This window comes from Hypanus sabinus, assembly GCF_030144855.1.
Source record: "Hypanus sabinus isolate sHypSab1 chromosome X2 unlocalized genomic scaffold, sHypSab1.hap1 SUPER_X2_unloc_4, whole genome shotgun sequence".
NCBI classification, from domain to species: Eukaryota; Metazoa; Chordata; class Chondrichthyes; order Myliobatiformes; family Dasyatidae; genus Hypanus; species Hypanus sabinus.
This window is the reverse complement of record NW_026779004.1, coordinates 665,889-693,733: the sequence shown is the minus strand read 5'-3', so window position 1 is coordinate 693,733 and position 27,845 is coordinate 665,889. Positions and strand designations below refer to the sequence as shown.

Sequence of the window (27,845 nt, the reverse complement as noted above, 5' to 3'; positions counted from 1 at the left end):
GAAGGAATGATATTGACATGACATAGAAATACCCGCACTATGCTTAATTATGCCTTGTAACTAATTGGAAAACTTCATTCTGTGTCGTGTACGTTTTGTCATTATGAAACCGTCGAAACACATACTATTTCAATGTGAAGCGTACAAGGCTGAAGAAAAATCAAATGCAGTCTTCAGTACAATCTTTGCGAGGGTAGATAGTTTTCAAATAAAAACTTTATTAAGTATGGGACTGACTTTAAATTAGTTCACAGTTTGAGCTGGAAAAGGCATGCAATTGTGTTAAACCTAAGGAAATGACATAGACAATAGACAATAGGTGCAGAAGTAGACCATTCGGCCCCTCGAGTCTGCACCGCCATTCTGAGATCATGGCTGATCATTCACTATCAATACCCAGTCCCCGCCTTGTCCCCATATCCCTTGATTCCCCTATCCATCAGATATCTATCCAGCTCCTTCTTGAAAGCATCCAGAGAATTGGCCTCCACCATCTTCTGAGGCAGTGCATTCCACACCTCCACAACTCTCTGGGAGAAGAAGCTCTTCCTCAACTCTGTTTTAAATAACTGACCTCTTATTCTCAATCCATGCCCTCTGGTACTGGACTCTCCCAACATCTGGAATATATTTCCTGCCTCAATCCTATCAAATCCTTTAATTATCTTAAACGTTTCAATCAGATCCCCTCTCAATCCCCTCAATTCCACCGTGTACAAGCACAATCTCTCCAATCTCTCTGTGTAAGACAGCCCTGCCATCCCAGGAATCAACCTAGTGAATCTACGCTGCACTTCCTCAATTGCCAGAATGTCCTTCCTTAAACCTGGAGACCAAAACTGTACACAATATTCCAGGTGTGGTCTCACCAGGGCAAATGTACAAATGCAGAAGAACATCCTTGCTCTTGTATTCAATTCCCCTTGTAACAAAGACCAACATTCCATTTGCCCTCTTCACTGTCTGTTGCACTTGCTCATTCACCTTCATTGACTGGTGAACTAGGACTCCTAGGTCTCTTTGCATATAAGGTAGCAAAGGTGAGTGGGATGTTGGATTATTGGGATGCTCTTAAAATCCAACAAAAGGCAACGAAAAAAGTCATAAGAATGGTCAAGACGAAATGTGAGGGCAAACTGGCCAATAATATAAATCAGGATTATAAAAGTTTTGTTTTCAGTTACATGAAGAGTGAAAGGGAGATGAGAGTTGATACTAGACCACTGGAAAATGATGCTGGTGAAGTAGTAATGGGGGACAAAGAAATGGCAGATGAACTTAATGAACGATCTTCACTGTCTTTTCCAGTCAGCACCGCCCCCACTTGTTGATAATTCTCATCTGTGTTTATTTCACTCCATAGAACCATAGAACACTACAGCACAGAAAACAGGCCATTTGGTGCTTCTAGTCTGTGCGGAAACTTTATTCCGCTCGTCCCATTGACCTGCACCCAGTCCGTAACCCTCCAAACCTCTCCCATCCATGTATCTATCCAATTTATTCTTAAAACTTAAGAGTGAGCCCGCATTTACCACGTCAGATGGCAGCTCGTTCCACACTCCCACCACTCTCTGAGTGAAGAAATTCCTCCTCATATTCCCCCTAAACCTTTCCCCTTTCACCCTGAAGCCATGTCCTCCTGTATTAATCTTTCCTAATCTAAGTGGAAAGAACCTACTCGCAATTATTGTCTATATCCCCTCATAATTTTGTAAAACTCTATCAAATCCCCCCTCATTCTTCTATGCTTCAAGGAATAAAGTCCTAACCTGTTCAATCTTTCCCTGTAACTCAACTCCTGAAGACCTGGCAACATCCTAGTAAATCTTCTCTGCAATCTTTGAATCTTACTGATATCCTTCCTATAGTCAGGTGACCAGAAATGCAAATAATCCTCCAAATTTTTCCTCACCAATGCCTTATACAACCTCAGCATAATATCCCAACTCCGACACTCAATAATTTGATTAATGAATGCCAGGATGCCAAAGGCCTTCTTTACAACCCTGTCTACCTGTGACGCCACTTTGCGGGAATTATGTACCTGAACTCCCAGATCCCTTTGTTTCACCGCACTCCGCAGTGCCCTACCATTCACTGTGTATGTCCTACATCGATTTGTCCTTCCAAAACACAACACCTCACGCTTGTCTGCATTAAATTCCATCTTCCATTTTCTGGCCCAGTTTTCCAGTTGGTCCAGATCCCTCTGCAAGCTTTGAAAACCTTCCTCGCTGTCCACAACCCCTCCAATCTTGGTGTCATCAGCAAAATTGCTGATCCAATTGACCACATCTATATCATTGATATAGACAACAAACAACAATAGTCCAAGCACAGATCCCTGAGGCACACCACTAGTCACAGGCCTCCAGTCTGAGAAGCATTCATCCACTACCACTCTCTGTCTTCTCCCACACAGCCAATTTCAAATCCAGTTTCCAACCTCTGTACGGATACCTAGTGCCTGAACCATCTGAACTAACCTCCCATGTGGGACCTTGTCAAAGGCCTTACTAAAGTTCATGTAGACAACATCCACAGCCTTTCCTTCATCTACTTTCTTGGTCACCTCCTCGAGAAACTCTACAACATTCACTAAACACGATCTACCACGCACAAAGCCATACTGACTATCCTTAATCAGCCCTTGGCTGTCCAAATACTTGTAAATCCGATCTCTCAGAACACCTTCCAATAATTTACATACTACTGATGTCAGGCTCACTGGCCTGTAATTACCTGGTTTACTATTGGAGCCTTTTTTAAACAATGGAATAACAAGAGCTACCCTCCAATCCTCCGGCACTGCACCCGTGGCTGAGGACATTTTAAATATTTCTGTCAGGGCCCCTGCAATTTTTTCACTAGTCTCTCTCAAGGTCCGAGGAACTATCAAGTCAGGCCCGGGGGATTTATCTACCTTTATGCGCTGTAAGGCAGCAAGCACCTCCTCCTCTTTAATCTACAAAAGTTCCATGACACTACTGCTTGTTTCCCTTCCTTCCATATACACTATGCCAGTTTCCTGAGTAAATACTGATGCAAAAAAAAACTGTTTAAGATCTCCCCCCATCTCGTGAAGCTCCACACTTTGATCTTCCAGGGAACAATTCTGTCCCTTACTATCCATTTACTCTCAATATATTAGTAGAAATCCCTTGGGTTTACCTTCACATTATCTGCCAAAGGAACCTCATGTCTTTTTTCCTTCCTGATTTCCTTCTTTAGTATTTTCTTACGTTTTCTATACTCTTTAAGTAACTCATTTGCTCTTTGTTGCCTCGACCTGCTATACACCTCTCTCTTTTTCTTAATCAGATCGCCAATATCCCTTGAAATCCAAGGTTCCCTATGCCTGTTAACTTTGCCTTTAACCCTGGCAGGAACGTGCAAACTCCGCACCCTCAAAATTCCACCTTTGAATTTACTGAACACACCCTTGCCAGAGAAAAAAAAATCTGGCCCTTCTCCAATTTTACCGGAACATTAAGCTGCCAGTTCTGCCCCTCCTGCCACCAAGTCTCACTAATAGCAGTAATGTCGTAATCCCACGTGCCAACCCACGCCCAAAACTCACCTGCCTTGCCTACAATACTCCTTGCATTGAAATAGATGTATCTGAGAATATTTATATCATGCATAAAGTTTTTTTTTCATTTCCGTCTATGCATGCAGTCCTCTCATGTTCCTTATCCTCCTCCTCCTCACTATCTGCTCTAACACTCTGGTCCCCCTCCCTCTGCGAATTTAGATTAAATTCCCCGGAGCAGCACTGGCAAATCTACCCGCAAGAATGTTAGTCCCCTTCCAGTTCAGGGGCAAACCGTCCCGTCGGAACATGCCCCACCTTCCCGGGAACAAAGCCCAATTGTCCAGAAACATGAAGCCCTCCCTCCTGTACTATCTCCTGAGCCATGTATTTAGCTGCACTCTCCGCACATTTATATTTACAGGGACTTTACTCCTGACGCCGATCCCCGGACCCGTCCCGTTTACAGACCCGGAGCGGAACCGGAGCAGATTCTCAGCCACTGGTTTCCATCCACCGTCCGGAAGAAAGGATAAAGTTTCTCTGTGAATTTATTCCCAGTGAAGGTGTGGAGATGGGACTTGGTCTCCGCGTTGTAAAATGAAACTGTCCCGGACTCGTAACTGAGATAAACTCCCACCCTCCCGGGGATGGGACCGGCAGCGAGACGGGACACGTCACAATCCCGATGTAACTCGTCACCAACCCGCCTGATGACCCAGAATCCGGTCTCCGGACTCAGACTGAAACATTTCTTCCCCTGCACAGACTCTGCGGCGACTCCCAAATACCAGACCCGATTCCCCGTCACCTCCACCTCCCAGTAATGTCTCCCCGATGTGAATCCCTCCGATCCCAGCACACAAGCCCAGCCTGTGAATCTCTTCCCGGTGTCAGGGAGATTCCTCCAGGTCCCGGTCCCGGTATATCTCACACTCTTCCGATCCTCAGACACCTCGAGCTCCGGATGCGCCGTTTCCACGTCCAGGGTGACAGAGACTGGGGGGAGAAGCAGAGAATTAGAGAGTCCCCAGGGATCGGGGGAGACTCGGACAGCGCGGCCCCGGGGATCGGGGGGAGACTCGGGCAGCGCGGCCCCGGGGATCGTGGGGAGACTCGGGCAGCGCGGCCCCGGGGATCGGGGGGAGACTCGGGCAGCGCGGCCCCGGGGATCGGGGGGAGACTCGGACAGCGCGGCCCCGGGGATCGGGGGGAGACTCGGACAGCGCGGCCCCGGGGATCGGGGGGAGTCTCGGGCAGCGCGACCCCGGTGATCGGGGGGAGACTCGGACCGCGCGGCCCCGGGGATCGGGGGGAGACTCGGACCGCGCGGCCCCGGGGATCGGGGGGAGACTCGGACCGCGCGGCCCCGGGGATCGGGGGGAGACTCGGACAGCGCGGCCCCGGGGATCGGGGGGAGTCTCGGGCAGCGCGACCCCGGTGATCGGGGGGAGACTCGGACCGCGCGGCCCCGGGGATCGGGGGGAGATTCGGGCAGTTTTCAGCCGTAGTTTCCCGCGGTCGGGTGGTTTTATTCTTGCTATTGAGGGAGTGCAGCATAGGTTCACAAGGTTATTTCCGGAATGGCGGGACTGTCATTTGTTGAAAGATTGGAGCGACTGGGCTTCTATACACTGGAATTCAGAAGGATGAGAGAAGATCTGAATGAAACATATAAGAATGTGAGTGAATCAGATGGGGGTTTATGGGTCAATGAGAGAGAATAGGTTTCAGGAAAACGTGAGGGAATGGTGTTGACGGGAATGCTCTCAGAAGTAGCATGGACTCCAATAGACCGAACTGAACGACGAAAGGAAACAGAGCACAGCAATGCAGTATATTAATCTTCACCTTTCATTCAACAGGAACAGTCACACAGCCTTCAGACCCACATCACATCCCAGTTTGCTGAACTGCGCCAGATTATCACTGAGAAAGAGCAGAGCTTACTCAGGGATCTCAGGGTAGAAGAGAAGAGGATTCTCAACCCAATGGAGAAAAATTTTCTAGCTCTTCAAGAGAATATAAGGATTATTCAGGAGGAAATCACTAAGTTAAAGGAACAGATGGATCAAAAAGACAGTGTGATATTTCTCAAAGTGCGGGATTATATTTCAATTTGTTTCTGTCAAAGGGCACTAAATGAACAGTGGTATATTTGAAATAAACACAGCACCGAGGCCAATTCTAACAAATCGATTGCCGCTGCTGGCGACCTCACACAAGTTGTTATACCTGCATGATGCGCCCTCCCATCGCTCCAATAATGACATTTCAAAATGTCCAAGATATGCTTTCAGTCCTTCATTAGTAAAATACAATCTTGAAGCGATGAAACTTCAGGGTAATTCATTGTAAAGTAAGCTGCAACACAGCGGTCAAGAACAGAATGGCATCCGCCTGTCCCCAGCTCAAAACTGCCCAGAACAAAGTACAGATACGTAACCTTTTCCCTTCGCTTTTACCACATCCCCACTCACGTGACGAGTTACCATAATAAACACGTAACACAGAATACAATGCAGTCAGAAAACAGACGTGTTGCTCCTACACACAGCATTTACAAATGGCAGCAAACTGTTTCTCACCAGACAATTGATGTAACTATTCAGGGTTTTTGTTGTCCCATAATAATTAGATTATTAAGGGATTGGACACGCTGGAGGCAGGAAGCATGTTCCCGCTGATGGGTGAGTCCAGAACTAGAGGCCACAGTTTAAGAATAAGGGGTAGGCCATTTAGAACAGTGATGCGGAAAAACTTTTTCACCCAGAGAGTGGTGGATATGTGGAATGCTCTGCCCCAGAAGGCAGTGAAGGCCAAGTCTCTGGATACTTTCAAGAGAGAGTTAAATAGAGCTCTTATAGATAGCGGGGTCAAGGGATATGGGGAGAGGGCAGGAATGAGGTACTGATTGTGTATGATCAGCGATGATCACAGTGAATGGCGGTGCTGGCTAGAAAGGCCGAACGGCCTACTCCTGCACCTATTGTCTATTGACGCGACGAAAGCGGATAGACAACTAATGTCTCCCCAATGGTTTTCCGCTGGACAGGAGAAACTTCCTCCCTCACTCCTGCCTGTTGACCCCTGAAAGAATTCTGTCTATCCATGAGATCTCCTCTCATTCTTCCAAACAGAGAACAGGGAACATGAAGCAGTGCAGCACAGGAACAGGCCCGTCATACAATGTTCACATTCATTTGTGAGTGTGAAGTGGGGGAGTGTGATGGTTTGAAACAGTAAAGGAGGTGATAATGGGATCCAGTAGGGGAGAGATGAAAGGCAGATTGAACCAGGAGGGGGAGGGTGGAAAGCCTGTGGGTGAACTGTGTGAGTAGAGGTAATGAGAAGCTAGAGGGGGCAAAGATGGCAGATGAGGATAACTTTGTCCCCTTTCCCACAACCCCATCCCCCACAGCCCCTCATTGGGACAGGGGATGAATTTGCAGGAACCCTTAAGCAACACAGATCCTGTTGAAGTGTTTCAGTTTGAACCGTCGACTGTTTACTCTTTTCCATAGAAACTTCCAGGCCTGCTGTTCCCCCAACAACTTATGTGTGTTACTCTGCTTTAAATATACCCAATTATTTGGCCTCTACAGTTGCCTGTGGCAGATTCACTAACCTAAATGGACATCCCTATAGTCGGAGGCTTTGCTTACCGTTCTCGACCCCCCCCCCCCACATCCTCCCAACATCGACTCCCTCCAGACAGGTGTCAATCAGCCAACGCTCTATCCACGTATGTAACTTTCCTGTAATTCCATGGGCTCTTACCTTGTTTAGCAGCCTCATGTGTGGCACCTTGTCAAAGGCCTTCTGAAAGTCCAAATACACAACATCCACTGCATCTCCCTTGTCTAGCCTACTTGTAATCTCCTCAAAAATTTTCAATGGGTTTGTCAGGCAGGATTTTCCTTTAAGGAAACCATGCTGAGTTTGGCCTATCTTGTCATATGCCTCCAGGTGCTACGTAACCTCATCCTTGACAATTGACTCCAGAAGCTTTCCAATCATTTCTCAAGCGAACAGGTCTATAATTTACATTTTGCTTCCTTGCCCCCTTCTTAAATACCAGAGTGGCATTTGCAATCTTCCACTCCTATGGAACCATGCTAGAATCTATTGTCTTTTGAAAGATCATTGCTAATGCCTCCACGATCTCCACAGCTACTTCCTTCAAAACACAAGGGTGCATTCCATCCGGTCCTGGAGATTTATCTACCCTTAGACTATTCAGCTTCCTGAGTACTTTCTCTGTCGTAATTGTGTCTGCGCACACTTCTCTTCCCTGACACCCTTGAGTGTCCGGTATACTGCTGATATCTTCCTCAGTGAGGACTGATGCAAATACTCGTTCAGTTCCTCAGCCATCTCCTTATCTCCCATTACAATTTCTCCAGCATCATTAACTATCAGTCCTATATCCACTGTCACCCGTTTTTTATTCTTTATATACTTGAAAAAGCTTTTAGTGTTTTCTTTGATATTATTTGCTAGCTTTCTTTCATAGCACATCTTTTCCCTCTTAATGGCCTTCTTAGTTTCCTTTTGTAAGCTTTTCAAAACTTCCCAATCCTCTGTCTTCCCACTAATTTTTGCTTCCTTGAATGCACTCTCCTTTGCTTTTACTTTGGCTTTGACTTCTCTTGTCAGCCACGGTCACAAACATTTTCCATTCAAAAATTTCTTCTTTGTTGGAATATATCTGTCTTGCACCTTACTCACTTCTCGCATAAACTCCAGCCACTGCTGCTCTGCCATCCTTCCCGCTAGTGTCCATTTCCAGTCAAATTTGTCCAGTTCCTCTCTCGTGCCACTGTAATTTCCTTTACTCCACTGCAATACTGACACATCGGATTTCGGCTTCTCTTTCTCAAGTTTCACAGTGAACTCAGTCATGTTACGATCACTGCCTCCTAACGGTTCCTTCACCTCAATCTCTCTAATCACCTCTGGGTCATTACACAACATCCAATCCAGTACCTCTGATCCCCTAGTGGGCTCAACAACAAGCTGTTCTGAAAAGCCATCTCGTAGACATTCTACAAATTCTCTCTCTTGAGATCCAGTGTCGACCTGATTTCCCCAATCCACTCGTATGTTAAAATCCCCCACAATTATCATAACACTGCTCTTCTGGCAAACCTTTTCTATTTCCTGTTGTATTTTGTAGTCCACCTCACTGCAGCTGTTAGGAGGCCTGTAGATAACTGCCATTAGGGTCCTTTTACCCCTGCGATTTCGTAGCTCAACCCAGAAAGATTCTGCACCTTCCGATCCCATGTCACCTCTTTCTAATGATTTAATATCATTTCTTACCAATAAAGCCATGCCACCCCCTCTGTCTACTTGCCTTTCCTTCTGATACACCGTGTATCCTTGGACGTTCAGCTCTCAGAGACATGCATCCTTTAGCCACGTCTCAGTGATGGCCACAAAATTTTACCTACCAATCTGTAGCTGTACGACAAGATCATCCACCTTATTCCTTATGCTGTGTGTATTTAAGTATAACACCTTAAGTCCAGTATTTGGTACTTTTTGTTTTGATTGCACTGCAACTCATCCCAGTGGCTGCAAATCTGCCGCATCACCTGCCTGTCCTTCCTGACATCTTTACTGCTCACTATCTTAGATTTATTTCTGTATTCCTCCTCCTCCGCTCTGTCATTCAGGTTTCCCATTCCCCTCCCAAATTAGTTTAAACCCTCCCTGACATCTCCATTAAACATTCCCGCTATGATATTGATCCCCCTTTGGGTTCAGGTGCAACCCGTCCTTTCTGAACAGGTAATACTTCCCCCTGAAGAGATCCCAATGATCCAAGAATCTGAAGCCCTGACCCCTGCACCAGTCTGTCTGCCACGCATTCATCAGCCTGATCCTACTATTCTTGCCCTCGCTAGCACGTGGCACAGGTAGCAATCCTGAGATTACTACCCTGGAGGTCCTGCTTCTCAGCTTCCTTCCTAACTGGACCCGATTCGAGACATCCCGTACCCTGGCGCCTGGGAGGCAGCACACCATGTGGGTATCTCTGCCAGGCGCACAGAATCTCCTGTCTGTTCCCCTGACTATGGAATCCCCTATGACTACCGCATTCCTCTTCTCCCTCCTTCCCTCCTGCACAGCAGCGCCAGGCTCAGTGCCAGAGACCCGGTCACCGTGGCCGTCCCCTGTCAGGTCATCCCCCTCAACAGCATCCGTAACGATATACTTGTTGCTGAGGGGGGCAGCCACAGGGGTGTTCTCCACGATCCGGGCATTTCCCTTCCCACCCCTGACAGTCACCCAGTTTTCTGACCCCTGTAGCCTAGGGATGACTACCTCCCTGTAGCTCCTGTCTATCACCTCTTCATTTTCTCTAATAAGCAGTAGGTCATCAAGCTGCAGCTCCAGATCCCTAACACGGTCTCCGAGGAGCTGAATCTCGGTTCACCTGGCGTAGATGTGGCTATCAGGGAGGCTAGAGGTCTCCCAGGATTCCCACATCTGCCACCCTGAACAAAGCACTAACCCTGCAGACATGCTACCTAATTCTACAGGAATGAAACAAAGAAAGATAGGTCTACTCACCCACTTACCTTTTAAACCGTTTGCTAATGTGCCCTGCTGTTCCCCCGTCCGACGAGCCGATTTGCCAAGGGGAGAAAAAGAGTCGGTTCCTCGCTCTCGCCTCTTCCCGTTACCGCCTAATCCCGTTGAGCCAAAGCCCTACACTCTGCTGCCACCCACTCCGCTGCCCACTGTATAGGGTGGTCATCTTTTTAAACTCTCCCCGCTGTCCTGCGCAGTCTCGCCGTTCTTGTATGCGGAGTTTTTTTAAAAACTGCCTTCCTTCAGAATTTAGCTCCCACGCCGCCCTTCTTGTCCCAATCTAAAAAACACCTTCAGTCCTGTATTCATCAGCCTATTCCACACTGTCCACATGAAATTCAGCAAGGCCTCTGATGTCGATGATAGACTACACTTGGAGCATTGTCTGCATTTCCGGTTCCCGAATATGAGGAGGATGTCATTACACTGGACAGGAGGCTTCAGGAGGATGTTACCAGGACTGGGGGCTTGGGTTAAAAGCAGAGAGTGGATAAGCCTGGGCTATTCAGCTGTAGTGTAGGATGTTCAGGTGTGACCCCTTAACAAGGTAAATAATTCATAAGGAGCTTAAATACAGTTTCTTTTTCCAAGAAATGGGAGTGCAGAACCAGAGGCCTCGGATTGAAAGTGAGACGGGAAATTTTTCTGAGTGGTCTATGGGGTAACATTCTCATAGAGAGGGAGGTTGGTAAATGGAATTTGCCCTCAGATGCTGTAGAAACAGGTAAAAATAAAATATTTTAAAATAAATTTGGGCAGGTACACGGATGGGAAATGGTTAGAGGGATGGGGGGGGGCAAACACACACAAATGGGCCATGCTCAAGAAGACATCTTAGTCTTGCAAATTGATGAAGTGGGCCATGAGTTCAACATCCATCGAACCCTCCCAGATCATCCTCCTGAGGAATCTCATCCCGGAGTCTGTCTGTGAAGTGTTGATGTGACGTCAGGTCAGAGGGCAGCTCAGTGCCACAGAACAGACAGACTGGGTAAGGACGGCAGATTTCAATCCTAAATGGGAATTTCTGCCTACTTCTGTGGCCCTGTGACACACTCTGATAGTATATCTGTGTGAGAGAGAGAGAGAGAGAGAGAGAGAGAGAGTGTTGATTCTGACAAATATACGTGTGGTGTGTATACACATTGAAGGAGAGTGTGCACATTGAAGAATATGTATGTTACACATGTCTAGTGTGTATTGGCAATGAGTCACACATGACTGAGTTGTTTAAATGAATAAACAAGAAGAGAATGAGACTAGTCCATTCCCATTCTCCTCATTCTAGTCACTGAAGAGACTGGTTTCCAGGTTACTGAGGGAAATAACAACGTACATTGCTGAGGCTCTGACTACAATCTGCCAATCCTTCCTGTGTATGTGTGTGAGGGAGCTTTGCCAGGCCGGTTATGCTGTGTGTACTTCTCCCGAGATGAAATCGTGACCCATGTCAATGCTTGTTGGTGTGTCCGAGCTCATTCTCACAATGCTTCAATGTAGTGGTCTGATCACCATAAGACATAGGAGCAGAATTAGGCCATTTGCCTATCGAGTCTGCTCAGCCATTCAATCATGGCTGATCCTTTTTTTCCCTCCTCAGCCCTACGACCTGGTCTTCTGCCCATAACCTTTTATGCTGTGTCCAATCTAGAACCTATCCTCTGCCTTAAATACACCCAACAAGTTCCACAAATTCACCAGCTGCTGGCACAAATTACTCCGCATCTGTTTTAAATAGACCCCCCTCTATCGCGAGGCTGTGCCCTCTTGTCCTAAACTCCACCACCATGGGAAACATCCTTTCCATATCTACTCTGTCTAGGCCTTTCAACATTTGAAAGGTTTCAATGAGATCCCCCCCCCCCCCCCCCGATCTTTCTAAATTCCTTGTATGATAACCCTTTCATTCCTGGAATCATCCTTATGAAATGAACCTTCTGCAATGCCAGCACATCTTTTTTTACACGAGGAGCCCAAGTTCACAATACTCAAGGTGAGCTTCACCGGTGCCTTATAAAGCCTCAGCATCACATCCCTGCTCTTGAATTGAATGCTATCTAAACCCCTTGGACTGAATGCTAACATTGGATTTGCCTTCCTCACCACTGACTCAACCTGCAAGTTAATCTTTAGGGCGTTCTGCAGAATGACTACTAAGTCCATTTTCAATTCAGCCTTTTGGGTTTTCTCCCCATTTGAAAAAAAAAATCTGCACATTATTTCTACGACCAAAGTGCATGGCCCTGCATTTTCTAACATTGTATATCATTTCCCACTTTCCTTCCCATTCTCCTCATTCTTGTCCTTGTCCAGCCTAACTGTTTCTTCCACACTACCAGCCCCTCCACCAATCTCTGTATCATATGCAAACTTGGAAAAATGCCGTCTAATGTAGGACAAGAGGGTATGACTTCAGGATTAAAGGATGTCCTTTTAGAACCGGGATGCGGAGAAATTACTTTAGTCAGTGTGTGGAAAATCTGTGGAATTTGTTGCCACAAGTGGCTGTTAAGGCCAAGTCATATTTAAGGCAGAGATAGATAGGTTCTTGATTAGCCAGGGCATCAAAGGGTATGGGGTGAAAGCAGGGGAGTGGGGATGACCGGAAGAATTGGATCTGCTCATGACTGAATGGTGGCGCAGACCCGATGGGCTGAATGGCCTATTTATGCTCCTATATCTTATGGTCTATTCCATCAACTAAATGTTGATAAACAGCATAAAATGAAGGTGGCCTAACACTGACCCCTGTGGAACATGAATAACTGGCAGCCAACCAGAAAAGGATCCCTTTACTCTCATTCGCTGTTTCCTACCAATCAGCCAAGGTTCTAACCAAGCCTGTAACTTTTCTGTAATACCATGGCCTCTTAACCTGGTTACCACCTTCATGTGTGGCACCTTGTCAAAGGCCTTCTGAGATTCCAAATATACAACATCCACTGCATTCCCTTTATCGATCCTGCTTGTAATCTCCTCAAAGAATCCTAACAGGTTTGTCAGGCAGGATATTCCCTTAACGAAGCCATGCTGACTTGTCCTATCTTGTCCAGTGTCACCAAGTATTCCATAACCTCATACTTAACAATTGATCTCCAATTTCTTCCCAACCACAGAGGTGAAGCTAACTGGTCTGTAATTTCCTTTCTGCTGCCTTCCTCCTTACTTAAAGAGTTAAGTGACATTTGCCATTTTCCAGCCCTCTGGCACCATGCCAGGGTCCAATGATTTTCAAAAAATCATTTGAAATGCCTCCACAATGTCTACCACAACCTCTTTCAGAACACTAGGGTGCAGTTCATCTGGTCCGGGTGACTTGTGTACCTTTTGGTCTTTCAGCTTTTTGAGCACCTTCTCCCTTGTAACAGTAACTGCACTCACTTCTCTTCCCTCGCACTCTTCAACACCGGGCACAGAGCTAGTGTCTTCCACGGTGAAGACTGGTGCAAAATATTTGGTTTATCTGCCATCTCTTTATCCTGTGTTATAACTCATTTTCTAGCGGTCCTATATCCACTCTCATCTCTGTTTTATTTTTTTACAATACTTGAAAAACAATTTGATATTGTTTGCTAACTTGTTTTACAAATGCAGGTGTGTAAAAAGGGCCTGAAGGATCTTTGTAGACCAGAAGCACCCCAACCGCAAACTGTACCAGTTGCTACCATCCGCGATACGGTACCGCAGCGTAAAAGCCAGGAGCAACAGGCTTCGGGACAGCTTCTTCAACCAGGCCAGCAGACTGATTAACTCATGCAGAGACAACTATATTTCTATGTTATATGAACCAGCCTGTTGTACATATTATTCATCATGAATTACTAAAAATTGCACATTGCACATTCAGGTGGAGGCAAAACGTAAAGATTTTTAATCCTCATGTATATGAAGGATGTAAGTAATAAAGTCGATTCAATTTACATCAATTTATTGTTTATTTTTCCCCTCCCAATCGTTCTTTTAGTTCCTCTCTGTAGATATTTAAAAGCTTCCCAATCCTCTGTCTTCCTACTAATTTTTGTTTAGTTGTATCCCTTCTCTTTTGCCTTTACGTTAACTTGTCTTCCATTGTCAGCCACGGTTTTACTATTTTGCCATTTGAGTATTTATTTATTTTTGGGATACATCTATCCTTCACCTTCCTCATTTTCCCAGAAACTGACACCATTTCTGTTCTTCTCTCATCCCTGACAGCATCTCCTTCCAATTTGCTTTGGCCAACTTCTCTCTCAGACCACTGTAATTTCTTTCACGCTTCTGAAATACTACAATGTCAGACTTTACTTTCTCCTTATCAAATTTCAAGTTGAACTCAGTCATGTTGTGAGCACTGCTTCCTAAGGTTTCTCTTAACTACTCCCCTCTGGTTCAATACATAACACCCAATCCAGTAGAGCTGTTCCCCGAGTAGGCTCAATGACAAACTGCTCTAGGAAGCCATCACATTGCATTCAACAAACTCACTCTCTTGAGATCCTTTACCAACCTGATTTTCCCAATTGACCTGCATGTTGAAATCTCCCATGATTATCATAACATTGTCCTTTTCATCAGCCTTTTCTATTTCCAATTGTAAACTGTGGGTCTCAACCCACTGACTGTTGGGAGGCCTGTATATGACTAGTGTCAGTGTCATTTTTACTTTGCAGTTCCTTACCTCAACCCACAAGATTAAACATCTTCTAATCCTATGTCACATCTTGCTGCTGATTTACCAGCAGAGCCACACCACCCCATCGGCCTTCCTTCCTTCCTTCGATACATTGTGTAACCTTGAACATTCAGCTCCAAACTACAACCATCCTTCAGCCACAATTCCGTGATGGTCACAACATCATACCTGACAATCGGTAATAGTGCAACAAGATCATCCACCTTATTTCTCATACTCCATGCATTGAGATATAACACTTTCTGTACTGTATCTGCTACCCTTTTTAATTCTGCATCACTAATGCACTAATACTCACCCTACTGGCTGCAATTTTGTCCTCTCATCTGTCCGCCCTATCTGTCAGTCTGACTACACGCTATCTTTGCATTTTTACCATCAGTCCTATCCCTTCACTCCAGTTCTAAACCCCACCAAATTAGTTTAAACCCTCCCCAACAGATCTATCAAACCTCTCTGTGAGTATATTGTTCTCCCTCGGGTCCAGGTGCGACCCATCCCTTTTGAGCAGGTCATTCCTCCACCAGAACAGATCCCAATGATCCAAGAACCCGAAGCCCTGTCCCCAGCACCATCTTCTCAGCCATGTTTATCTGTCAAATTATCCTGTTTCTACCCTCACCAGCACGAGCACAGGCAGCAATCCAGAAATTACAACCCTGGAGGTAATGCTTCTGAGCTTTCTACCAAGCTCTCCAAATTCTATTTTCAGGATCTCTTTGCTTTTACTTCCTATGTAATTGGTCCCAAAATGCACCAGGATATCTGGCTGTTTTTCCTCCCTCTCCAAAATGCTGCGGACATGATCCGAGACGTCCCTGACCCTGGCACCTGGGAGGCAACATACCATTCGGGTGTCCCATTCACATCCATAGACTATCCTGTCTGTTCCCCTGACGATTGAGTCCCCTATCATTACCACTCCCCTCTTTGCCTCGAACAACAGTCAGACACTGGACTCACAGCACACGAAGGACTTGTGCATTTTCCTGACAATCCCAGTCACCACACTGATACCCGCTTTTATTCCCTACAATATCATCAAGTCAGTATTAAATTCCCAGCTCCTGTGGTAGGATTCAAATTCATGTCCTGGTGTGTTAGTGCAGTGTGCCTGGGATCAGGATACAGTGGTGCATCTGCCAGTCCCGTGTATTGGTTGTATTGTGGCCCTGTGCTGGTGTGTTCAGGGGTCTGACATCTCCAGCTGACCATGTGACAGTGATGCCTCCCAGTCAGTGGGGTTGATATGGAATAAACTTCAGTTCCCCTTCAGTCCATTATCGCAGCCAATCTTTGCTTCAGCTTATAAATTAATTGTGTTTCATGAACAAGGAAAAATGAATCTTTGTAAGTTTTACCTCGGTTAATGGCATCAAGTGTTTCTCTCAGCACTATGTTCAACAAATAGAAGCGATCGAATTTTTCAACCGGTAGGGCCTCATCTGTCACTGACAATTCCTGGACATCATCACTGATTCTGTAAATGTTAAACTGTTGGTGTTAAACTGGAGTTTTGAAGTATTTTACAAATCCATATAGTGTTTCAGTGAAGAGCCTGTCCTACCTCCTGTTTCGATGAGCTTCCTCCTGAAATAAATAAAACACAAATCTGATTAGACTTGGACTTAATGTCCACATTCTGAATTTCATCCAAATCATTACAAGGTGTTGAAAATTCCCACTCCCACAGTCACAAACACACACCAGCAATACAGAACCATGGGGAAAATTATAGGGAAAGAATCTGTAAGTTAGACCATTACTGAGAGGATGAAACTTACAGGAAGGAAAGGACAGGCTGTGCATTGCCATCTGGAAAAGATGTCAGAATGATAAAATGGAACAATTTAAGATTAGTGATGGATTTGATTGCGCGAAGGTGGAAAAACTACTTCATTTATGGCGAGCACGAGAGGACACAGGTGCTTGGAAGTAGTACGGAGATGTTGGGTAAGTGTTTTGGAATGGGTGGAATGAGCTGCCGGCAACGAAGGTGGAAGCGGATGAGATAGGGTCTTTCACGAGACTCCCACACAGGTACATGGAGCTTGGAAAAATAGAGAGCTATGGGTTACTCGGTATTTTCTAAAGTCAGTAGATATTCGGCACAGCATTGTGGGCCAAAGAGACTGTATTGTGCTGTAGGTTTTCTTTGTTTCTATGTTTCCATTTATGGACAGACCTTCAGTCAAAGATAAAATGCCAGGTGGTTTTTAATAAATCCCACAAGAAAGTTAGTGAGGAGGATGTGGAACTCAGTGCCACAGGAGTGGTTGAAGTGGAACAGCAGAGATTGACTGTAATGGAGAGACTAGATAAACACGTGAGGGACCAGGAGGTTCAGGGCAGTGTTGCTGCGTGCGGTGAGTAGGTGGCAGGAGGCTTGTGCAGAGGGGAAATTGATAGAAGATGGACCGAATGGCCTGCTCTTGACGGAGAATGGGACACAATCCGATGTAAAACTAATCCGAAAATGTAGAGCAGTAAAAGTTTCTATAATCTGATGGAAACTGGATATGGAGGATAAGTCTGATGTGTGGATCACATTCTTTTGTTCTCACTGATTGACAGAGAGACACTTACACCCACCGCACCAGCCGCACTCACAGTCTGTGACGGGAACTAGGTGTTAATGGGAGTTTTAGAGGATATTTAATGCGGTAATTAAGGAAACAGTTAGCAGCTCTGTGTTATGATCCGAGTAAATAATTTCAGAAAAGATTGCATTCTGTTCTGGGATGTACAGAAGTTGTGCAAGTCAGTTTTGGGGAATAGTTGCATCAATTGTCTGGTGAGAAACAGTTTACTGCCATTTGAAAATGCTGTTTGTAGGAGTAACACGTCTGTTTTCTGTCTGCTTTGTATTCTGTGTTATGTTTTTTTTACGATAACCAGTCACGTGAGTGGGGACGTGCTAAAAGCAAAGGGAATAAGTTACGTATTCGTACTTCATTCTGGGCTGTTTTGATCCTGGGACTGGCAGATGCCATACCTTTTGTTGACCGATTAATTGCATTTTATTTACGATTAATTATGCTGAAATTCCATCGCTTAAATATTGTATGTTGCTAATAAAGGATCGAATATCAATTTCCGATATTTAGAATGTCATTAGCGGAGTGATTGGAGGTTCGTCATGCAAGGAGAGCACTCTGTGTGAGGTCGCCAGCAGCGGTAATTGATTCAGTAGAATTGGCCGTTGTGCTGTGTTTATTTCAAATATACCACTGTTCATTTAGTTCAATTTGACAGAAATAAATTGAAATATAATCCCTCACCTTGAGAAACATCACACTGTCTTTTTGATCCATCTGTTCGTTTAACTTTGAGATTTCCTCCTGAATAATCCTTATATTCTCTTGAATCTCAAGAAGATTTTTCTCCATTGGGTTGAGAATCCTCTTCTCTTCTTCCCTGAGATCCCTGAGTAAGCTCTGCTCTTTCTCAGTGATAATCTGGCGCAGTTCAGCAAACTGGGATGTGATGTGGGACTGAACGCTGTGTGACTGTTTCTGTCAAATGAAAGGTGAAGATTAGTTTACTGCATTGCTGTGTTGTATTTCCTTATGACATTAAGGTGACCATTCTGTCCATACTACATCTGAGACATTCCCGTCAACCCCTTTCCCCCACATTTCCCTGAAGCTTATTCTCCCTCAGTGACCCATTAACTCCCAGCTAATTCACATCACTCTCCTCCACCTTCACAGGGTTAATTGTAATTAACCATTCATCCAGCATGTCCTTGGAATGTGTCTGAAACTGTCATGGCTACAGGGAGAGAATGCAAACTCCACACAGACAGCAGCAGAGGTCAGGATCGAACCCAGGTCACTGGAGCTGCGATACTCGGCTATTCTGCATTAAATGGAGCAAAACTCGACAGTAATATCAGAAATTCCGCTCAGAAAGCCTCACCCGAACTCCGGAAATCTTCTCTTTCTGTTGCTGCTCCTTTTCCTGGAAGTCTGATTTCTTTTTTGTGAGAGAGTCTAAGGAAGATTTTAGCTGATCCTGGCAGTCAGAGAGCGAAGGAAATAGAAACAAAGATGCATCAAAAGAAACAGGTGATCAAACCCGATTATCATACAAAATGCCGGAGGAACTCAGTGAGTCAGGCAGCATCTATTCAGGGGAAATAAACAGTCGGTGTTCCGGGATGAGACCCTTCATTAGGACTGGGAAGGAATGGGACAGAAGCCAGAATAAAAAGGTTGGGGATGAGAACCAGCTGACAGGTGACGGGTGAGACAACGTGAGGGGGAACGTGGGGGAGGGTAATGCTGAGAGGGGACAGGTGGAAGAGGTAAAGAGCTGGAGAAGAGGAATCTAATACGAGAGGACAATCGACCATGGAAGAAACGGGAGGAACTGGGCTGTTTGCGGCCCTGAATGGTGACGAGGGAGGAGGTTAGGAGTCAGGTGTAGCACTTGTCCCGCTTGCAGTAGTCAGTGCCAGGAGAGAAATCAGTGGGGAGGAGCGAGTGGATCAGGGCGATACAGGACGTGGACCGCGATCCGAATAGAGAGTGGAGAGTTGCGGGGTGCGGAGGTGGGCTGTGGGACTGATAGGTGCTAGAATCCAGTTGAAGACGGCGGAAGTTGTGCTGTTTATGGAGGATCGTGTGATGGTATGTAGGAGCAAGGAAATGTGTTAAGTATTAAATTAACGTTTAGTTTTTACCTTGTAGATTTTAACAGCTTCTTTAATCGGCATGAAGCGGTGCTCTCTGTGTTCCTCCGCCACTGCACAGATCAGACAGTTAAGTGTCTTGTCCGTTTCACAAAACAGCTTCAGTTCTTCCTCATGTTCCTCGCAGTGACGTTTACCTTCCTTCCCTTTCGGATTCAGGTTTAGATTTCGAGCTTTTTCAGCCAGATTTGCTAAGGCCCGATTCACCCTGAGGGTGCGGTCAGCAAACACCTCTCTGCATTCCGGGCAGGAGTTTCTCTCCTCCCTTTCCCAACACCGTGTGATACAAGAGCGACAAAAGTTGTGTCCACACTCCAGTATAACCGGATCGGTGAAGAAATCCAGGCAGACGGGACAAATTGTCTCCTCGGTCCAACTCTCGACCGGTCCTTTCGAAGCCATGTTAACTCCGGCACTTCCTGATTCAGAATGCTTTCACTTTCGGGGGAAGGTGCCGATCCCCTGCAGTACCGCGATTGTCCACTACGCGCGCTGCAGACTCGGGGAATGAGCATTCTGCTGCTGGATATGTTCAGTGGAAATTCTGGCTATTTCCATGTTAGTGTGGGATCAAAAACAAATTAAGCAGGGAAAAGATAAGAAAACGCCCGGCTAAGCCCGGCTAAGACTATCTAAGCCCGGCTACTAGCGTAGGTGAGTTGGCCATATGCACAGAAACCTCATCTCGTAAACACCTAGAGCGACAAGGAACGTTAGCTGAATGTCCAAAGGCCCCATCGCTGCGATCGGAAGGACGTTCCCCTGTAAGACGATTGAAGTCGTGTGATCATCCTCGGCCTCTCGCGAGCTGCTGCTGGCGGCCTGTGCCCCAGTAGGTGTGATGGGCTAAAGAAGAAGCAGAACAGAAGTGAAGCCAGAGAGGAGAGCCTGGTTCAGTCTACTGTCTAAGACAGGGCTGAAAGGGGCAAATTCTGAACAAAGAGGCACAAGAGACTGTGGATGCTGGAATCTCGAATGAGAAACATGATGCTGGAGGAACGGCGGGTCAGGCAGAATCTATGGAGAGGAAGGTACAATCGACTTTCCGGGTCGAGATCCTTCATCTGAACTGTCTCAACCCGAAATGTCGGTTCTCCATTTCCCTCCACAGTTGCTGCCCGACCCGCTGAGTTCCACCCGCATCTCGTTTTTTTTAACTTTCTGCAGGTCTAAGAGAGTCAGAGTGGAGTGTAAATCGGTGGATAAGTAAACAGTGAAAACATGCCATTAAACTGGGGATGCGGAAATAATATTGTGCTGTGAGGAGAGAGATGCAGTGGTGATGACCGACCTGTGGCTGCAGGAAAAAGCACAGGACTGGACATTCTACATCACAGGGTGGAAAATGTTAATTTTTCGGTAAGGTCCTGATGTCAACAGCCCTTCGTGAGAAAAACTTCCTGACTTGACCCATGTCCGTCCTGTCTCCAATAGAGGGCCTGGTCTCCTTCACTCTGGATACAGATCAGTTGTTGATACTTTTTTGTATCAAAATAAGCTTTGTAGAAAATATTTCAGAATTATAAACTATGCCAATACCTTTACCCAATGAATTTACATTCGTTCTCTATGGGGTATTCTGTTGTCTGTTGTCACTCATGTGCCCCCTGGGGTGGTGAACAATAATTGAGAGGCTTCCTCAGCCAACCCGCCTCTCCCAGTCGAGCAGTAGAGCGACCCGATAGTTCCAATGGTGTCCCTGTAGTCTGGAATGTGTCGGCAGCATTCCTGTACGACAGGGGTTCCCAACATTTTGTGCCAAAGACCAATACCAGTAACCGTGGACCCCAGGTTGGGAACCCCTGCTCTCCGGACATCTCGGTGTGATGGCAGGCCAACAAGTTTCGGCGTCTTTCCCCGAGTTGATGATCTTCCAGCAGCACTCGCTGTCCATTTTCCTGCACGTCCTGGGAACAGCCCGAGGATCAGTGAGCCTTCTGTCACGCAGCTGTTGTGGCACAGGCCCTTGCATCTTTCTCTACAGATCTTCGCCAGCCCACAGTCCGCAAAGAGGTGAATGACCGTCTCGTCTCCACTGCAGTAATCTCGGGGCAGCGCGCTGTGGGAGTGATCTCCGGGCATGCAGCAAGGATCAGACTGGGAGGGGCCCTCTCGTCTCCACTGCAGTAATCTCGGGGCAGCGCGCTGTGGGAGTGATCTCCGGGCATGCAGCAAGGATTAGACTGGGAGGGCCCCTCTCGTCTCCACTGCAGCAATCTCGGGGCAGCGCGCTGTGGGACTGATCTCCGGGCATGCAGCAAGGATCAGACTGGGAGGGGCCCTCTCGTCTCCACTGCAGTAATCTCGGGGCAGCGCGCTGTGGGAGTGATCTCCGGGCATGCAGCAAGGATTAGACTGGGAGGGGCCCTCTCGTCTCCACGGCAGTAATCTCGGGGCAGCGCGCTGTGGGAGTGATCTCCGGGCATGCAGCAAGGATTAGACTGGGAGGGCCTGAATCGCCGCCAGCCAGGTGAGGTCTTTGTGCCTGTTGGTGAGATCTGGTGATGAGGCATTCTGCCAGATGGTCTGGACTGTCTGCTCAGGGAACCACTCCACTGTGTCCATCCAGTCCTTCTCCTGCAGTAACTGCAGGACATTCCGTGCCGACCACAGTCTGATGTTCTTGTGGTCAAAGCTGCTGGTCTGAAAGAACTGTCAACAATTTCATTAACACAAGGTTCGCATGGAGAAGCTTCCTGATTGAGACAGACACATTCTCACAGGGTATTTACAGGGTAGGGGCGGGAATGTTGATTCCCCTGGCTGGGCAGTGGAACCAGGGATCACAGACTCAAAATCCAAGATCACCTCAGCAGGACTGAGATGAGGAGAAATTCCCCCAACACAGTGCAGTGAATATTTGGAGTTTTCTCCACAAGTTTTCTAAATTAAACGGACATATTTAGGAGCTCGGCGATGTTGGGAACGTTGCAGGAAACTGACGCTGAGGTCAAAGATCAGCCATGTTCTGAGTGAGGGGCAGAACAGCGCAACGGGACGAATGGCAACGCCTGCTCCTGTTCCTTATTTTCTAAATCACGAGTTTACCTTTGCGCCTTGTTCTCCCTTGGCCTTCAGCCTGTCGGATTGCACAGGGGAGCGGTGAGAGCTCCGGAGATCCATCGGCAGCCGCTGAGGTTATTTCATGCTCTTGTTATTTATCGCTATTTCTCCATATTTGCATTCGCACAGTTTGTTACCTTCAGCACTCTGGCTGATCTTTCACTGCCTGCTTCTGATATGGATACTATTCTATACTTTTTCTAAGAATGTCCGCAGCAAAATGCTTCTCGGGGTTGTATGCGGTGACTTATCTGTACTCTGATAATAAAATTTACTTTGAAATTTTTGTTTCGGGGAACTTCCTTTGATTCTGCGAACAAACTGTGACTGACATCTCCAGCTCCCGGGAGCAGCCCGTCCTCTGATATACTCACAGCCAATCAGCGTCCATCGCGGGGTGAAGGATGCTTTCATTGGCTGAGGGGTGTCAGTGGACGGGCCGCAGTTTGGAGCTGCGCCTCGGGTTTCGGCTGCACCACCGGCGGGTTGTGAATCCTTTCGAAGGCAGAGCTGAAGAGACTGGCGGAAATTCCGAGAGATGTTTCAGCTGCACGCACGGCGCCCGGCCTTTTCCCGCCGTGGATTGGGGCCTGTTGTCTGTAGTTGTCAACCAGACCCGTCCCTTACGGCAGGAAACACACACAAAGTGCTGGCGGAACGCAGCAGGACAGGCAACATTGACGAAGGGTCTCGACCCGAAACGTCGACAGTGCTTCTCCCTATAAATACTGCCTGACCTGCTGTGTTCCACCAGCATTTTGTGTGTGTTGTTTGAATTTCCAGCATCTGCAGATTTCCCCGTGTCAGCGGCTGCCGATGGATCTCCGGAGCTCTCACCGTTCCCCGGTGCTATCCGACTGGCTGAAAAGAAAGGGAGAACAAGACGCTAAGGTAAACTCGTGCTTTAGAAAATGAAAAACAGAAGTAGGCGTGGCCACTCGGCCCTTTGCGCCTTTTCCACCCTTTCCTGAGAATACCCGATCTTTGACATCAGCGCCACTCTCTTGCAACGTTCCCATCACCGCTGAGCCCCAAAATTTGACTTTTGAACTTAGAGAACTTGTGGACAAAATTCCAAATATTCACCACAATCTGGGTGAGGAGATTACTCCGGATCTCAGCCCTGTCTGTAATCTCCCCCCCCCCCCCGGCAGGGAAAACATCATTCCTGCACCTACCCTGTCAATACCCTGTGAATCTGTGTCTGTTTCAGTCAGTCGACCTCTTATTTCTCTAGTTTTGAGACAGGCCCCATCATTGTAATCTCTTTGAGGACACTACCACAACCCCAAAATCAATCTGGGAAACTTCTTCATTCCCTTTATCTGATAGACTGCCTCTGGGACGGGGACCAGACCTGTGTATAGTGTTCCATGCAGGCTCTCAACAGAACCCCATATACCTTCAGAGGAGCTTTTAATTCTTGTATTAGACCATAAGACCATTTCCCCTATCACGTCTGCTCAGCCATTTCAACATGGCCGATCCATTTTTCCTCTCTGCAGCAGTCGCCTGTCTCCCCCCACCCCCACCGTATTCCATCTCTTAAAATGCATAATGAATTGGTCTCACAAGCAGCCTGAGGCAAAGATTTCCACAGATTCAATTCTCCCTGCTACAGAAATTCTCATCTCCGTTCCAAAAGGACACCCTTCTATTTTGAGGCTGTGTCCTTAGACATGCCCACCAGAGGAAACACCTTCTCCACATTCACTCCATCAAGCTCTCTTAGTCCTCAATAGGTTTCAATCAGGTCACCCCTCATTCTTCTGAATTCCGGTGAATTCAGACCCAGAGCCATCGAATGATTTTCATATAACAAGCCATTTAATCCTGGAATAATTTTCATGAACCATATTCGAAACCTTCCCTGTTTCAGCACATCCTTTCCAAGATAAGAAGCACAAAACCGCTCTCAATACTGCAAGTGAGGCCTCACCAGTGCTTTATAAAGACTCAACATTACATCTTTGCATTTATAGTCTTGTCCTATTCAAATGAATGGTGACATCGCATATGACCTCCTCACCACAGACTCCTGCAAATTAACCTTCAGGGAATCCTGCACAAGGACTCCCAAATCCCTTTGCATCTCAATTTTTGAAATTTCTCCCCATTTAGAAAATAGTCCATAAGACATAAGAGCAGAATGAGGCCATCTGGCCATCGAGTCTACTCCACCATCAATCATGGCTGATCCTTTGTTTAAAATCTTCTCCCCAACCCCAGATCCCGGCCTTCTCCCCGTAACCTTTGATGTCATGTCCAAACAACAAGCTGACAGTCTCTGCATTAAATACACCCAACGACCTGGCCTCCCCAGCTTCATGTGGCAACAAATTCCACAAATTCACCACCCGTTGGCTAAAGAGATTTCTTTGCATCTCTGTTTTGTAAGGACGCCCCTATTTCCTGAGGCTGTGCCCACTTGTCCTAGACTCTCCCACCATGGGAAACATCCTTTCTTTATCTACACTGTCTCAGCCTCTCACCAGGACCCCACATACCTTCAGAGGAGATCATTATTTTTGTATTCATACCTTCCTTCCCATTCTATGCTGTTCATTTAATATCGAACTCAAACAGTGAACAGACACAACACAGCCTCAGCCATGAATTTAAAGGGCAGGTGTTGCAACAGTTTGAGCTTCATACCGGGGGCCACGGAGCAAGCAGGGTGTCAGAAAGGGAGGAATGTGGGAGTGTTGTATGTCTGAGCCCAGCTGTGTGTGGTTGTGCATCAGAATCAGGTTTAATATCACCCGCATATGTGGTGAAATTTGTTCCTTTGTGTCGGCAGTACATTGCAATATTTAGTCATAAAAACTGCAGATTACAATTAGAATGTGCAAAATTATATTTTAAAATTACTGAGGAAGTGTTCATGGGTTCTTTGTCCATTCAGAAATCTGGCAGTGGGGAAGAAGCTGTTCCTGAACCAGTGAGTGTGTCTTCAGGGTCCTGTACATCCTCCTTGATGGTAGCAATGGGATGAAGGAATGTCCTGGGTGATGGGGGTCCTTAAAGATGGATGCCACCTTTTTGTGGCATCATCTTTTGAATGTGTCCTGGATGCTGTGGAGTCCAGTGCCCATGAAGGAGCTGGCTGAGTTTACAACTTTCTGCAGCAATTTCCGATCCTGTGCAGTGGCCTCTCCACACCAGGCAGTGATGCAACCAGTTAGAATGCTCTCCACAGTACATCTGTAGAAATTTGCAAGTGTCTTTAGTTTAACCATGTAACCATATTTACACAATTCCCCTGAATCTCCGAATGAAATGTAGCCGATGTTGTGTCTTCATTGTAACTGCATCAATATGTTGGGCCCAGGATAGTTCCTCAGAGATGTTGACAGGCAGGAAATGGAAACTGCTCACCCTTTTCACTTCTGATCCCACGATGAGGACTGGTGTGTGTTCCCTCGACTTCCCCTTCCTGAATCCACAATCAATTCCTTTGTCTTCGTGATGCTGAGTGCAAGGTTGTTGCTGCGACACCACTCAACTTGCTGATCTATCTCACTCCTGTACTCCTCCTCGTTACCATCTGAAATTCCACCAATAATAGTTGTGTCATCTGCAAGTTTATAGATGAGCCCAGACACACAGACGTGGTGCAGAGAGAGTAGAGCAGTGGGATGAGCACGCATCGTTGAGGTGTGCCGGTGTTGATTGTCAGCAAGGAGGAGATGTTATTTCTGATCCACACAGACTGGGGTCTCCTGGTGAGGATCCAGTTGCAGAAGGAGGTACAGAGGCCCAGGTTTTGGAGCTTGTTGATTACAATTGAGAGTCAGATTGTGTTGAACGCTGAGCTGTTATCAGCAGCCTAAATTGCTTTTATCCTGGTGATCTAAGGGCGAGTGTAAGCCAGTGAGAATTGTTGACAGATTATGGCAATTGGCAAATTGCAGTTTGTCCCTGCACACAGACAGGAGTTGATTGACCATGACCAGCCCCTCAAAGCACTTCATCACAGTAGTGAGTGACACTGGGCAATAGTCGTTGAGGCAGGTCACCCTGGTATTTTTGGGCACTTGTATGATTGTCAACGTTTTGAAACGCGCGCGCGCGCGTGTGTATGTGTGTGTCTACGTGTGTTCGCACGCTTGAGCAGAGAGACAGAGTATTTGAGGCTTTCCAGTTTGATGCAGGAGTATTTCCAGTAATTGGTGTGCCAATTTATTATCAAAGTATAGGCATGTCACCATGTATAATCCTGGGATTTGATTATATTGTGAATTCAGTAAACTCAAGAACCATTATAAGAGGAATGAAAGATCGCCCCCAACAGGACAAACAAAACAACCATGTGCAAAAGACAACAAAATTCAAATACAAAAGAAAAAAAACGAATAATAACAAAAACAAGAAATAAACGAACATGAGATGAAGAGTTGTTGACTATGTCCATTGGTTGGGGGAATAGTTCAGTTATGGGGCAAGATAATTTGAGTAAAATTATCCCTTCTTTTTCAGGACCTGTTGGTTGAGTGTAATAACTGTTCCTGAACCTGGGGTTGAGGCTCCTGAGGCTCATGCACCTTCTTCCTGATGGCAGCATTGAGAAGAGAGCATGGCCTGGGTGGTGGGGGTCCTTGTTGATGGATACTGATTTCCTGCGACAGCACTCCGCAGAGATGTGCTCAGTTGTGATGAGAGTTTTACCCGTGATGTGCTGGGCCATATCCACTATGATGTGCTGGGCCATATCCACTATGATGTGCTGGGCCATACTACTGAGGACAGACAGTTCCTGCTTTCTTGTAATTGCACTTGTGTCCCGGGCTCGGGACAGATCCTCTGAAATGTTCACACTGTGGAATTTAAAGTTGCTGATCGTCTCCACCTTTGAGCCCCGATGAGGATTGCCTCATGGGTTCCTGTTTCCTCCTCCAAAGTCCAGAACCAGTTCTTTGCTCTTGCTCTCCTTGAATGAGAGGCTGCTCTTGGACCATAAGACCATGAAAAAGATGCAGAATTAGGCCATTTGGCCCATCAAAACTGCTCTGCCGCATCATCATGGTAAATCCATTTTTCCTCCCAGCCCCATTTTCTTGCCTTCGCCGCGTATCCTTTCATGTCCTGACTGATCGGAAGTCTATCAACCTCTGCCTTAGCAAAAGGAAAAGCAGCATCCGTTATCAGGGCAAGATGAGGTGAGGCACCTCCCACTCCATACGCATCCATTTCTGTCCCTCCCCTCCCCACTCTCTTGTCTACAAACCTCGCTTTCACTCCTTACCATTCTCTTCTCTCTCTCTCCCTCCCCTCTC

The 27,845-nt window shown here is 46.6% G+C and overlaps 1 protein-coding gene across 1 annotated transcript; it reads right to left on the bottom strand.

Annotated features, from left to right (window-relative positions):
* Positions 1-197: 197 nt before the first annotated feature.
* On the bottom strand, positions 198-19,908 carry LOC132385894 (zinc-binding protein A33-like). Its single transcript, XM_059958131.1, has 6 exons — positions 19,498-19,908; positions 18,732-18,827; positions 18,092-18,325; positions 16,378-16,400; positions 16,172-16,290; positions 198-4,534 (listed from the first exon to the last, which is right to left on the bottom strand). Exons 1-6 carry the CDS (start codon positions 19,906-19,908, stop codon positions 3,999-4,001), a joined length of 1,419 nt encoding a protein of 472 aa, XP_059814114.1. The 3' UTR covers positions 198-3,998.
* Between the last annotated feature and the right edge of the window lie 7,937 nt (positions 19,909-27,845).